The following is a 14,091-nucleotide window of genomic DNA, read 5'->3' as shown; positions in this document are numbered from 1 at the left end:
CTTGCTTGTGCCCCACGTGTGTCAGTACTTGCCATTGTAATAGGGATGGAACAGTGCTGCAAGTCCATCATTAATTAGCACAACAGTCATGCACTTACCTATGCTACTGAAAGGGTCACCGGCACAATTCCCTATTGACATCAGTAGTTGATATGGTATGATGTACATGTGCTTAAATGTGCATTGCATCAATGATCATGCATAGTCAATCCACATACCAGCCCTTGATGCTGTCTATATGTTGTCCCCTGTCAAGAAGCGTCTACCATGGAAGTGTTGTGCAGTGTGTGTTGCCTTGTGTGAAAACACACCACATATTTACTACCAAGCAGCACCCCATGTACAAGAGTCACATGATAGGAGTCAGTCCCCAAATCTATTGCAGTGCACACCTGTGTTTCTCCTTCCAATACAATGCTAATGTGCCCATGTTTTGTTTACATGGTGCTTTTCACATGTGTGTTGGCTTGTGCAGCATACAGTGCTGATGGTCCCTATACCTTGCTTTGTATCTGCGTATGAAGTGTCAAATTACAATGCCGAGAGATAACTTGCCTGCACACAGATGCTCTTGCATCATGTTGAGAAGGAGCTTGCATATGTGAATGGGGGGCATTGGGTTCATGCCCAGGACAAATGTATTTGAATGTACCATCTCATATGTATTGATGCCTTACATGTCATCTACAGTGATTATCATCTTAGGTATTACGCAACATCACTTAGCATCCCTGTGTATGACAATCGATGATGATGACCCCATGCTTTGAAATAGATGCCCTGTTAACGATAGGCCCTTGCCAAAATGTTCTGAAGATCGCTTAATGTGCATGTGTACAGGTGTCAATGTGTAAGTGCAGACTGATGTGGATGTCATTGCTCCATTACAGACAACATGTCACAAGATGAGGAGAGGCAGTATCGCATCCGTCTGGAAAGATACAGACACATACGCAATGTTGGTCGTGCATTCCGACAGATGGGACGCCGACATGATGCTTTACGTGCTGAAGGGGCCTGGAGATCACCAACTCCCACTTCCCCATGCAAAATGCGGAGCAGGAATCTGAAGGGGAAAAGGTCACACATTGAGTCTGGACCAGCAACTGGCTCACATGCAGATGTAGACCCCCAAATGGATAGTCGATCAGCAGGTTGTTCCACATCTGGACATGCCTCTAATCTGAGCCCAGTGACAAGCACTCATCCTACACCAGGAACCAACATTGCACAGGCCCTTGGGACAATGACAGGTGGAGCTGCAGTAGCCCCACCTAAACAGGCTTGTGCGCAGGCTGATATTGACGGTGTGCTCCTGATGGCCAAGATAGACAAAATAGAGGCCAAGATGGACACTTTTGAAAAGGGCCAAAAGGAGTTGACTTTGCAGGTTGCGGGCATGCAGCTGCAGCTGGCCACCCTGTTGTCCATGGTTGCTGACCTGAAGGCCACCATTGCTGCAATGGACGAGCAGGAATAACGACATTGCAGAACTGTGGTTGTTGATGACATGGTGTACCACCTGTCAAGTTACGGACCTTGTTCTTGTTTAAATGTTAAAGTAGTCAGATATTTATTAGGATAGTTTTAGTACTTAGGAATAGTGTTAGGATAAGTGTTAAGTTATTAGGAGTGGGTGGGGGGTTGATGTATAGTGTATGTTAAATGTTTAAAAAAATTTAAAAAAATCAAAAAAAATATATACTTGTTTAGTTAGATAGGTTAATTAGTATGTGTTTAGATTAAGTGCATGTGTGCCTGATGTGTGATTGTTGAATAGGGGGTGGGGGGTCATCTGTGTGCTGTGTAGTATGTGTGAGGTAGGTATAGGATAAGTTAGACAAGATAAGTGTAGATGTTAGCGCCTTAGATTAGCTTAGTTTAGGATGTGATTTATAGTTTTGATAAGTGTAGTGTAGTTTAGCATAGATTTTATTTAGTGTGAACTTTTTTTGCTAATAAATCATATTTATCTTTCACAATGACTCTGACTTGTAGGCATATGAAGTTGTGAAATAAGTTCTGGGTGAGCGTTATCCTTGCTGGACAAGGAATGTCAACAATGATCTCATATCTGAGATTACCATTACGTGTTGGCTATTCTAAGCCAGTTGTTCTTACACTATCACTAATTCATACAGGCCAATACTCACCCTTGAGGGACTTTAGCTAATGCGTCTCAGGTGAGCCCATGTGAACAACAATCATTTGTAAAGATTGTGGGACGTCTTTCATTACGTTTCTCCATAGTGGAGCACAGCAGCCCTTCCAGTTGCGCTACCCTTTTGCAGGAGGGAGGGCAGGACCGTGCCATGTCTGCAAGATACAGCGCAGTCCTGTTGTTCTCACCATCACTGTTGTACAATGTCCTGTTCTTCGCTAACGCAGTCACCTTTGCACAATGGGGCAAGTGTGTCTGCCTTGCGGGGACCATCAGACTTGTACATGAACGGACACCTCTCAGTTAATCAATCATCACAACGGGCTCCTCCTCTTACAATATGTACTGCATTGTGTGATAAAGGTGAGACAAGTAGACTTCTTCATAATTCTCAACATTGAGCCTTCGTCAAGCCTGCCTTGGGTCAGTGTATTTCTGGACAAAGCTTACCATTTCATGTTCCTATTACATCTGGGCCAGTGTGAACAGCAAATGGATGTTGTTGGCAAGGCACCCAGCAACACCCATTGCACGTGCCTGTAACGCAGAACAAGGCGTGTAAGGGTCAGATTTGATGCATGCTGCATTATCGCATGACCATGTGCCTTGGTGATGGATGATGACTATTAGGCAGGGTTAGGCGTCACACAACGTCACAACAAGTGAGGGTCAGATGGCACAATGGCCGTCATTAATTGGGCCACCTGGTATTGAGACTGGAGCTCAATGTTTGCAGTGTTTCACAATGCTGAGAGCCAGTATGACCCACGTCTTTCCTGCAAGTGGAAAAGAAAGCTGGTTAACAAGCTGGCTATGTAGATGCAGGGAAATGTGACCATGGCTAGGTCTGTATTGCAGACGTATGTCTTGTGGGCCTAGAAGCAGATTCATTGGTAGAGGTTTGCTTGCCCAGGGTTGTGGCTGACTGTGTAGGCGTGTGTGAACTCCTTTAGTGTCAGTATATCTGTATGGGTGTGGATGCAGTAGTGCTCCTGTATGTGCTGGCGGTAGTGGTATAATCATGTGAGCCACTGGGAACGTCTACCTACGGTTGTCTGGACGTTAATCAATTTTGTCCGGAGGGTATTTTTGATACTGATATTGAGGCCATTAACATAGAACCGGATGATGAAGATGGATGTGTGGCAGGTCTAATCAATGCATCAGTTGACAATTTTGATGCTCTTGCACAGTTTGCAGAGGGTGAAGTACTATGGTGAGGATACTACTAGTATCCATACTGACAGGGTGAGGGATGTGTTCTGTACAATGTATAGTTTGTGTTAGACATATGAGTGGTGAACTGTTTATCCAGCCCAGGGTACCCCCAGGTATAGTCCCATGTGGTAGTGGTTGTTGTGAGGGTGATGTCCTCTTTTGACAACAAATGGAGATTTGTCCAGCTGAGGCACATACTTGTTGGCACATCTTGCATCCATTGTGGTTGTGTCCTGTGATGTTGTGTACCTTGGTGAGGGAGAGGCAGAGCTGGGTGTATTAGGCGTAGGGTAATATGCAGAGTCCATGTCCACTGATGTTCTCAGCAAGTGGGGCCATGTACACATAGTAGAGAAAGGTACTGATGGACAGTCACTGAGGGACTCAGCATCAGTACTCTGTGTGTTGTACAGTGAAATGTGTTATGCAGAATCATCTGCTCTGCAAGGGAGGAGACAATCCAGTGTGGTGTATTACCTTGCCGCATGCCATAGTGGAGTGTGGCAGCTAGTGTGTTGTGGAACATTGTTTCTGGAAATGAAGCAATGTATATTGTCTATGGATTGGCAGTGTGACCGACTTTGAGGATTGTGTGGATTTTGCTGTGGCGTCTAGGAGGGACCTCTTGATGCTGTTTGTCATGGAGCAGGAGAGAGGACCAAGACAAGGAAACACAAGGAACACGCACTCCCAAGGATGAACCTCCTACTCCACCTACGGGTCAGGTACAAAATTAATCCTACGTCTTTCTCCGTAGGTTCCACCCTTATGTACTCCACCCAGATCACAGGGTTTGTGGAACATGTAGTTTGTGATGACAACAATTGCTCGTGAAGGAAAATCCGACTCCTGACTGTAATGACTTGAAGTACAGTGGATTGTAGAAGAAAATGTAGTTTATTCAAAGTAACAACCACAGGGAGATCCAAGGACCAACTCTCACAGTAACTGTTTATCTGTGTACTGCCCCCTGGATTCCACACTCTGGAATCCTGTGAGCACAGAGACCATAGAACATTACATCATTACAAAGATATAACACTGACAATATGTGCTTCTAACGCATTGTTCTGCGGAGGACTGGGAAATCTTCTGATTCATCTTCATCAGATGGGTTTGTCACAGCTGATGGTGTGACCAGTGGGGCAGTCGACACAGTAGGCATAGCCACTTCATGGACTGCAGATGTCGATGGTGTTTGACCTGGGACATGTTCAATGCCCATCAGGTACCGCATAAATGCATTCAGCATTATTTGCTGGCTCTCAAGCACAGCTGTCACATCTCGTTGATAGTCAGCCAATTTAGTGAGGTATTCATCCTGTTTGGCTGTCATTTGCTTGAGGGTGTCCTGTATTTCCTTCAGAGTGCTGGCCACCTCAGAGCTGGCACTTGTGGTGGGCATTAGTCTGTGTCTCTGCTGCATGACTTCTGAAATTTCTGTCATGGCGTCAAACAAAGTGCGTGGTGGTGCTTCAGTGGTGCTACCAGTTTCCGCACTGGCAGGATTTGAGGTTAGGCACCGGAGCACTCCCTCTAGGGTCCCTGCCATGCTCTCAATGCCCTTACGCACCTCCTGTGCCAACTGACTCTGCACATCCACTACACGCTGTTCAAATGTATTTAGTGTGTTTGGCGACTGGTGAGGCACAGATGTTGTGGGAGGTGGCATAGGAGTGCTTCCCTGTTGGCCAACCGGAGATCCCACTGGGCTGCTTTGCCTTCTTGTGGGTGGAGGGGGAGTTTGTAGTGATTGGATTATGTCCTGGATGATTTCTGGGCCCATACTGGTTACACTTTCACCACCCTCATTGTCCGTTTCAAACATGGCTTCCAGCTCCAGATTAGGTGTACCATGGCCTGAAATCAAAAGTAGATGTAGGTTTATGATCATGTCTGACATGTGGTGTACAAATGCACAATTTAGAGTCATCTACCATTTTTGACTTTGCTGTGTTTCAACATGTCAAAGCTCAAGCAACACATCATCACTCATGTGTACAAAAAGTGACATGGCATTAATCATTTGATGGATACAAACTTTACAAAAAAACATGGCACATGGGCAGACAGTGCTTGCACACTTGCAACATTCTACTTGAGTGCATGTCCTGATGTCTGTTTAGTTGGGGTGTATTGGGGACACATTCCAGCACAGTGGGAAGTGCATGTGGCATTTTGCACTCCATCACCAGGGACCCACACACACCATGAACAAACCTCCACGTGGAAATGAAGTCCCTCACCAACTGGATGAGGAGCAGCAGTGTGAAACTGTACTTGGAGATGACACAGGTCATCATCCTCGGACCCACACCCTGAGCCTGGGACTACTCCTGTCGCGCAACCACACTGGGAACAGCAACAACACTCACTGACCATACACGCAACTTACAATACTTCCAGTACTCCTCCCTCTCCATGTCTGAGCAGGTCAACGCCATCTTCCCCTCATGCTACAACTGCTTCCACATGCTATGCAGGATCCACAAGTGGATCCCCACCCCAGACAAAAATAACTGTGACACAGGCCCTGAGCAGCAGCAGACTGGACTACTGCAATGCACTGTAGGCAGGATTCCCTGAAATAGACCTACTACTACTGCAACACATCCAATGCACTTACGGCTCATTGATTGTCAACGTCCCCCACCGCAGCAACATCATCCCCCAAATGTGAGACCTACACTGGTTCCCCATCAGCAAGTGGATCAGCTTGAAGCTCCACAACCAGACACACAATGCACTCCATTAGGCCAGGCAACCCTACATGTGCAGCAGACTCACCTTCTACACCCCCACACGCCACGTCCACTCCACCAGCCTACCCCTCACCGCTGTCCACCGCATCTGATGACCAACCTCCAGCAGCAGTTCCCTGTCCTACCTCACCGCCAAGACCTTGCACTCCCAGGCCATCTACGGCACACCCAGGACCTACTCCCATTCAGAGGACTCATCAAGACGTATCTCTTTGAGCGTTAGTGGCAGCCCCTTCCCATCAGAGTGGTAGATGCAACATGTGTTTTCACATGCTGAAGGAGTTGTTCCAAGGACACAGAATTCGGTATTCTCTGATTTTGATTACATGCAGCTGTGGTTGATGCAGACTGGGACGTACTGCATTCCTCACTGTTTTTCATGTGTTTAGTTGGTGTAGTCTTAGGTGTGAGAGAGTATGAGTAGTCTGTCATCAGCAATGGATACAATGTTGAGGCTGTGTTTGGTTTCATATGGTGCTGAGGCAGCCCTGTTGATGTTGACAGGGGTCAGACACATAGATGGTCCCTCTTGCATTCAGCACCCCACCAAGAGGTTCAAGGATCAGACTGACAACCTTCGCCTTCAAATGCACTTAATTCCAATGCTGAATTCAAATGCGATCCAGGAGGTCCCAGCACCCGAGGGTTTACCAATATTTAATAAACTGGGCCTCTGTTAACTCTCCCTTAAAACGTCCTATTGCCTTTTTAACCTGCTAACAGAGGCCCAGTTTATTAAATATTGCTAAACCCTCGGGTGCTGGGACCTCCTGGATAGCATTTTAATTTCTCACCTTCACACCCCTTCACTGCACACTCAGCAAAATACCAGCTCCGCAGTCACCTGGCGTTGAAGCACACCCGGGGCACATTCGGTGCCACTGTGGTGGGCCCGATGATGAAGCATGCCACCGACTAGGTCGGTGGGTGAGGGCTTTCAAAGGAAAACAGTGTTTTTTCCACATATTGTTACTGCTGACGTACCCGAGTCTCCGAAAATATTTCCCTTAAACTAGCTAGCCTTTATTGATTGATATATATAATACTGGGGATACAGGCTAGCTTATCTAGTCCTCTCTCTCTTGTTGATCTGTATAGGTGTTAGAGGTTTGTCAGCAGTGTAGGCATGTGCAATGTCTGTGGGTCATGTTTGGAAAGGCCTGTTGTCATTCTCAAATGTTTTCCATGTATAAGTGCATGGAGGCTGGCTGAGCTGCATCAGTGAATGACTGTATATCAGTTGCTGCTGGAAATGATTGCATTTGAGACCCAGATGGGCACATTTGGACTTCCCATAGGCGTGGCTTCAGCACACCATGTACATCCGTCTGCTGTGGGCTTGCACAGCGGCTGACATGGAGTAGGCTAATTGCGACTTACAATATTCAGTGATGACGGAACACATGAACACAGGGGTGGTGGCCTTAGTGGTAGTTCATAGACCATATGTGGATTGTGGGCTCAGATGAGAGAACTGAAATGACTTATTATGGAGACCGAAGGGATGAGTGACTGATGTGATAATGCTATGTGTCATCATGGCATGGGAGGGTGGGTAGGGGCCATATTACATAATGTGGCTCATGTGCATATTGCCAAGGTGACTCAGGTACCACTTATGATGACCAGAGCAGTAATACCCACTTCCATGTTAGGTATACAGGCTGGATTTCTGGATCCATGGCAAACATGGCCAACATTCCAGCATGTATTGTCCCACTTACTATTACAAGTGACACCAACACTTCACAGCATTGTGATTGACTCAGAGTAGTGAGCCTGGCTGGCGGATTCCTTTCACGTGACACAAAGGCAGGGTTGCATAGGCTGCAGAGAACTGGGACACATCTTTGAGGTGTGACTTCCCTCAATGTGTTCCGGATTTGCAAAACAAACTTGAAACTCAATAGTAAACTTGATACTTTTTTGGTGTTGATAGAATACACTTAGGGCCTTATTTATGAAGGCCTTGCGCCGCCGGTGCGTCACTTTTTACATGGGAAAAAGTGACGCACCGGCGGCGCAAGGCCTTCATAAATAAGGCCCTTAGTACTTTGGGCATTCACATAATGAACTTAGTACTTTTGGTATTCACAGGAGTTAGGATTTTGCCTTTACTCTATCTTTAGTCTGTCTTCAGAGACACTTTAGGCAAAATCGTTGCTTCTGTGAATGCCAAAAGTATTAAGTTCATTGTGTGAATGTGAAAAAGTAGTAAGTGCATGCTGTGAATTACTATATAGTAGTAAGATTAGAATTGAGTCTTGAGTTCATTCTGTGAATGGGCCTCTATATGTTTTGCTGCACACACTCACACACACATCCCTGCAACCATGAGACATTGATTGTTCTGTCCTGCATTTGTTAACTCGCAGCTCTCCCTCCACAATTGCCAATGTTTGACATTGTGCCCCCATGGACAACAGGTGTGACACTCTTGTACAAAAAGGCACATACATTATACCAAAACATGCCGTGTCATGACATTCCATTTCATTCATTGTTCATACTTGGCATGTTGCAACTGTAGAGTAGGTGTTTCACAGCGGAGACTTTAAATACACTGTTCAAAGTTCAGTGAGTACATGGATTGAGTTTCCTTGTCACCACACACCCAGACCTGAAGCATTCAATACCTTTATGAACAACCACAACACACACAATGGAGTCAGATTTGTGAGTGCTGCACACACCATTTATCATAGCCAAAAATTAAGTACACAGCATTGGTTCATAATCTGTGATGTTACCCCATATTTCTCATGATGTACACCTATCCAAATAATAGTTCAGACATTTATCCCCCATGACACTACCAATTGTTATTGTTTGACACATAAATGCACAACATTTTTATTACTCTTTCACATTTGTAAATATTTATTTTTTTCACATAGTGACACATTACCACATGTATGACTTCAATCACAACAAAATTGTGTCACAAAGAAGTAGAATTTGTATATATTATTTTGGAACACATGCATTGCATAGTTGACATTGTGCAGCATACATTGAAATGGTCATTGCATGACACAACGGCTACCATACTGTACGCTGTTTGCATTTGACTGCCTCAGGTACACACTGTGAACAAAGGTTTATTCCTCTTGAACACTGCAAGTATACAATGTCAGGTACCTCCTCACCTTCAACCCTGTATGCCACCTCACCTGCCAGGACATAACTCTGCTACAGACATCACCATCACTGTCACTGACAACTTCTGTGTCACCTGCATGTGGCAGCACGACAATCATCAAAGAGGCATTGTTAACCCATACACTGGTACACTCAGAATGAGCAGGCACTCTAATGTGCCAAGGTTGACCATGTACTACGACAACTACATTATCGTGACCAGGCCCATGGCCATACTCAGCAGCACACCTGTCCTTCGCAACAACACAGGTACACAATGCTTGGCATGCGCCAACCCAGGCAGACTTGCACCATGTTGCAGGGGGTCCAGCTGTGCAGGGGATCAGTGTTTGTGTGCATGGAAAGGACACATTTGTGCATGATGCAGTCATGAACAGATTTTTAACCTTTCTATGTGTCCACTTGAATGCAAAAGAGATATGTTGTTTTTATCATGGAGGGGAGATTACGTTTTAATTCAGGTTTGCATGCCTTACACAGACTCTGTGTATGCATATCTTTGTTGCGCAGCATGATAGTTACATTTTGATGTTCCTATTGTACATTGTCAATTGGACATAGATGTTTCTGGGTATACCCTTAGCAACAGCCCTGGAAGTGCGCTTTCTGACACTTTAATGTGGTAATGATGCAATGACATGATATGTTGTACTATGTTAGATGGCTGTCTGTGGCCTATTATTGTGGGTGTGGCACATTGTGGCACCACTACATGAACAAAATTACATCCTGCCAGCACAGTGGTAGCAGTCCAAGTCATACAAGTGTGACACTCGGTCTGTTGCAGGATGTTGTGTGATTTTCTTTTCAGGAGGGTAGTTATATCTTTGCACCTGCGTGTGGCACTTGTCAGGTGCAGCAGTGGGCTGGGACTTCACTTTGGACATATAGGTTTACTTGCACAGGGGTAGCTGTTTCCCAAATGTAACATGTGCATGTCCGTGGTGCAATACATTTTGTAGACCCTGCTTTCCACAACACGTCAGTAATTGAACCACCCACCTTACTTTCTGCACAGCACAACATTACCTTATTTGCACATTTCCCCTTGTAGGGACTTACCCTGTGTGTCTTCCTGTGTCTCTTCCAGTTCCTCATGCAGTGCACTGTCCTGCCCTGAGATTCCAACGACCAACTCCTCTGGGATGACCGCTGCAACCCGCTCCTCAAGGTCATCCAGCTCTTCTTGTTGTGCTGGGCTGCCTCCTCCTGTAAGCCCAGAGTCTTTCCGGTTTTTGGCCATTTTTTCTTTAGTGCGGCGCTTGATATCATTCCACCGTTTTTTTAGGTCAATGACTGTCCGCCTAGATTGGCCCACACTGTTCACCTTGGTCAATATGTCCAGCCAAATGGCCTCTTTTTTGGCTAGTGGCAATTTGGAACTCGCAAACAGCTGGTGCTGGTGGTCTGTTACCTCACTTATCAGTGTATCATTCTCCTCAGCACTGAAATTTGTTTTGCGCTTCCTCTTTCCAAGAGTTTCTCCCTGTGTTGCAGGCTGGGCATCCTGGCTGCCATGTGGCAGGTTTCCTTGGCTGCTGCTCTGTCCTTCAGGCTCCATGGTGGCAATTTTTTCCATTTGCGGGAGAATTAGGTGATAGATGCGCGTGTTTTTGGCGTTTTCCGGATTCTGACGCAACGTAAAAGTGACGCAGCGATGCGTACACGTGCGCCGTTCCGCAAATGCGACTTACGGCATTTTTACCGCACTTGCGTGTCTTTTCGCTACGTCAGGACGGCCGCGTCTGCGTGACTTTTCCCCGCCTTGCGCCTCCGCTTGCGGCACGGTGCGTCATTCCGTAGATATGACGCTTCCGCGCCGCAAGTTTCTGGCGCAGCGTGTCGTACGGAAAAGTGACGCACCCTTGCGTTTCCGCAAGGATGCGTCACTTTTCATAAATGAGGCCCTTAGTGTGATGCCCCCTGACATTTTGCCTCTACCTCCTAGATTTTTTTACTGTATACTGGACTTTGTTTTTGTTGGCTTGAGTACTCTTTGCACTTTGCCACTGCTGATCAGTGCTAAAGTGCAAATGCTCCCTGTGTAAATCGGGACAAGGATTGTTTATCCATGATTGACATATTTTATGTACTGCCGAGTTCCTAGCTAAGTACACTGTGTGTGCCTAGGACCTGTAAACCAAATGCTACTAGTGGTCCTGAAGCTCTGGTTATGCCACCCACATGAGTAGCCCTGCAAACACATCTCACGCCTGCCATTGCAAGTGCAGTTTTAAACTGCCATGTCGACCTGGCAAGCCCAAACCGTCCTTTTTATTACATGTAATGCACCCCTAAGGTGGGCCCAAGGTACCCCCTTGGGCAGGTTACAGTGTATATGAAAGGTAGGACATTTACTAGTATGTTTTGCATGTCCTGATAGTGAAATGCTGCCAACTTTGTTTTTCACCATTACTCTATCATAGGTTATCATGGGAGCTGCCTTGTAACATTTTACAAGAGTAACTTTCAATTGGGAAGAGTTAATGAAATGTAACCTTTATGATCTCAGAATTTGAAAACACATCTTTTAGCAAAGGTGTTTTTTAAATTGCGTGTTTGAAAATGCCACCTTTTGAAAATGATATAGTAGATAAGAGTGCCCACAAAGGATTTTTTTGCACAAATAGGTTTATCTGATTTTTTAGATTCAATATTTCAAGTAATTACATCAGTAATTAAATTCACAGTTATCCGAAAATCAATCCAAAAGAAAATCATTAATTAAAGAGAAAGATGTTTTTCTGAAGCAGGTATGTAGATTAATATTTTGTATTCAATATTTTTATAATATATATACAAAGGGGTTCACAAAAAATCTATCTTGAGGGATTACTTATCCTGAGGGACCACATATCAATGTGTTGAACTTCCAAATATTTTACACAGTATTTGAAACTGTCTAACAAATAGAAGTAAGTTACAAATAGCACATTTGAAAGTACCTTTTTAGAGGAAATTTGACACTTCGATGACATTAGGGTCTGTGCCGCTGTAAGTCAATGAGAGCATCTTCTGGACTGTAGAATGTTCAATAGGATAGAAAATAACCCTCCTATGAAGTATTCAAGAAATATAATTACTATAACATTTCTAACAGACTCAAATGAAATAAACTTCACTTGAAATAAGCTACAACACCTGCAGTGATAAATAAGAAGGAATAAACCTGCTTAAAATAGTGTGTACATAGAAGACCCAGGTCTCAATTTTAAAAGACCATCCTTAGTTTTGGAAGAAGGTACACATTTTATTTTACAGTGAGAGAAGATCACCCACCCCATAAAGATCAGAAAGTAGTCATTTATATTCACTCTTAAGCAAAAGTTGCTCACTTTATAGTCCCAGAATGAACGCTAGAACTGCAAGTGGTTGCTCCAGAAGGAGTTGTCAATATATATTGTTCTAAAAAGAACGAGGGGCAGAAATAAATTGTATGTTCATCAAAACATGTCCCTTTTGTGAAAAATTACAGGGACATAGCTGTTTATTTAGGAATTAATGCCTATAACTTGTTAAATCTGTCAAAAAGACAGATTGTTTATTAGGAGGTATACATAGAAAAGAATTCTACCATCAAGGAAATACAACTAATTTTAAAAATTAAGAAATTCCTATGGTATAAAATATATTTTACTCATATTTAACTTCTTGTCTTGATTAGTTAACTCGTATCAAAGTAAGCATTCTTTGACAGAAATAGTGATCTTAGTAAATAAGACACCCTCAATTTGATTGGAAAATGTGTGTGCAAGAACAAGGATTCCAAAATGGTGATAGGATAAAAAAGCGTATTTTAAACTTACAGCAAAAATATATTGATTTACAATAACAACATATCTGTTGGGAAAAATCTTTTTTCATAACTTGACATATTGAATCTAAACAAATCAGATAAACATATTTGTGCAAATATATCTCTTGTGGGCACTCTTATCTACTATATTATTGTTCACCCAAGCCCCAAAGGAAATACTGGGTTGCCCCATTCTTCTTTATATACTTTTAGAAATGCCTTTTCTTGCTTAATCATCCTGTGCTTCTGCCAGCCTGTGGAATCAACGTCTGGTTTAGACTGTCAGCTGTGTTGTTTGTGCATCACTCTAGACAGTCACACAAAGGGAGCAGAGGCGTGCCCTAGATAACCTGATTGCCCATCACCAGGCTGATGAATCTTCCTGATCTACAGTGATGGGAGGAGTTGTCACTGATACCTGAATTGGGCTGTGCCTGGACTCTCACAATGCTGTCTCAACCCCCCTCCCCGTGGTGTGTCCGGCGCTAAGACAGTACAAGTTGGCTTTTGGATTCATTCCGGCCAGACCAACGCCACCCGCGACTCAGGCACAGGATGCGCTTTCGAACTTAAGACCAAAGTGGACCGATTCTACCTTCAAATAGTGGGGACAGAACTAACGAAAAACAGAGGTGCTATCGGGCTCTCCGTTCACAGGCCCACCAGTTGGTGTTGATTCAATGACACTGTATTTAAGTGGCTTTTTGGTGCCCTTTTTAAACTCCCATCACCAACACCAGTCCTGAGGAAGACCCCGTAGTAAGGTGTCAACTAAACCTATATCCTAGAGGGGTCGAAACATCGACTTTATCACCTGTACCTATCCATGAACAACAGATTATTTTCACTGTGTTCCAATATATGGCCTAGGGTCTGTATCATCCTCCAATGTGGTCCTTGCCAATAAATGCATATGTGATGTCAAATGATAAACTCCATGACCTCACTGGATCTTTAAGAAACCTTTCCTAAATAACCCCCAACCCTCACAA

The 14,091-nt window shown here is 44.4% G+C and overlaps 1 protein-coding gene across 1 annotated transcript in view; it reads right to left on the bottom strand.

Moving 5' to 3' along the window:
- Window positions 1-4,257: 4,257 nt before the first annotated feature.
- Window positions 4,258-14,091, bottom strand: part of LOC147733472 (uncharacterized) — a 40,082-nt gene continuing 30,248 nt past the window's right edge. Inside the window, exons 2-3 of the mRNA XM_086956547.1 lie at window positions 10,366-10,512; window positions 4,258-5,239 (exon numbers count right to left, since the gene is read on the bottom strand). Of these exons, the coding sequence (XP_086812673.1) occupies window positions 4,437-5,239; window positions 10,366-10,512 (950 nt within the window). The 3' untranslated portion in view covers window positions 4,258-4,436. The remainder of the gene's footprint in view (window positions 5,240-10,365; window positions 10,513-14,091) is intronic.

The sequence above is a fragment of the Lissotriton vulgaris genome, chromosome 2_1 (genome assembly GCF_964263255.1).
Source record: "Lissotriton vulgaris chromosome 2_1, aLisVul1.2, whole genome shotgun sequence".
In the NCBI taxonomy this organism is placed as follows: Eukaryota; Metazoa; Chordata; class Amphibia; order Caudata; family Salamandridae; genus Lissotriton; species Lissotriton vulgaris.
This window is presented reverse-complemented; position numbering and strand designations above follow the sequence as displayed.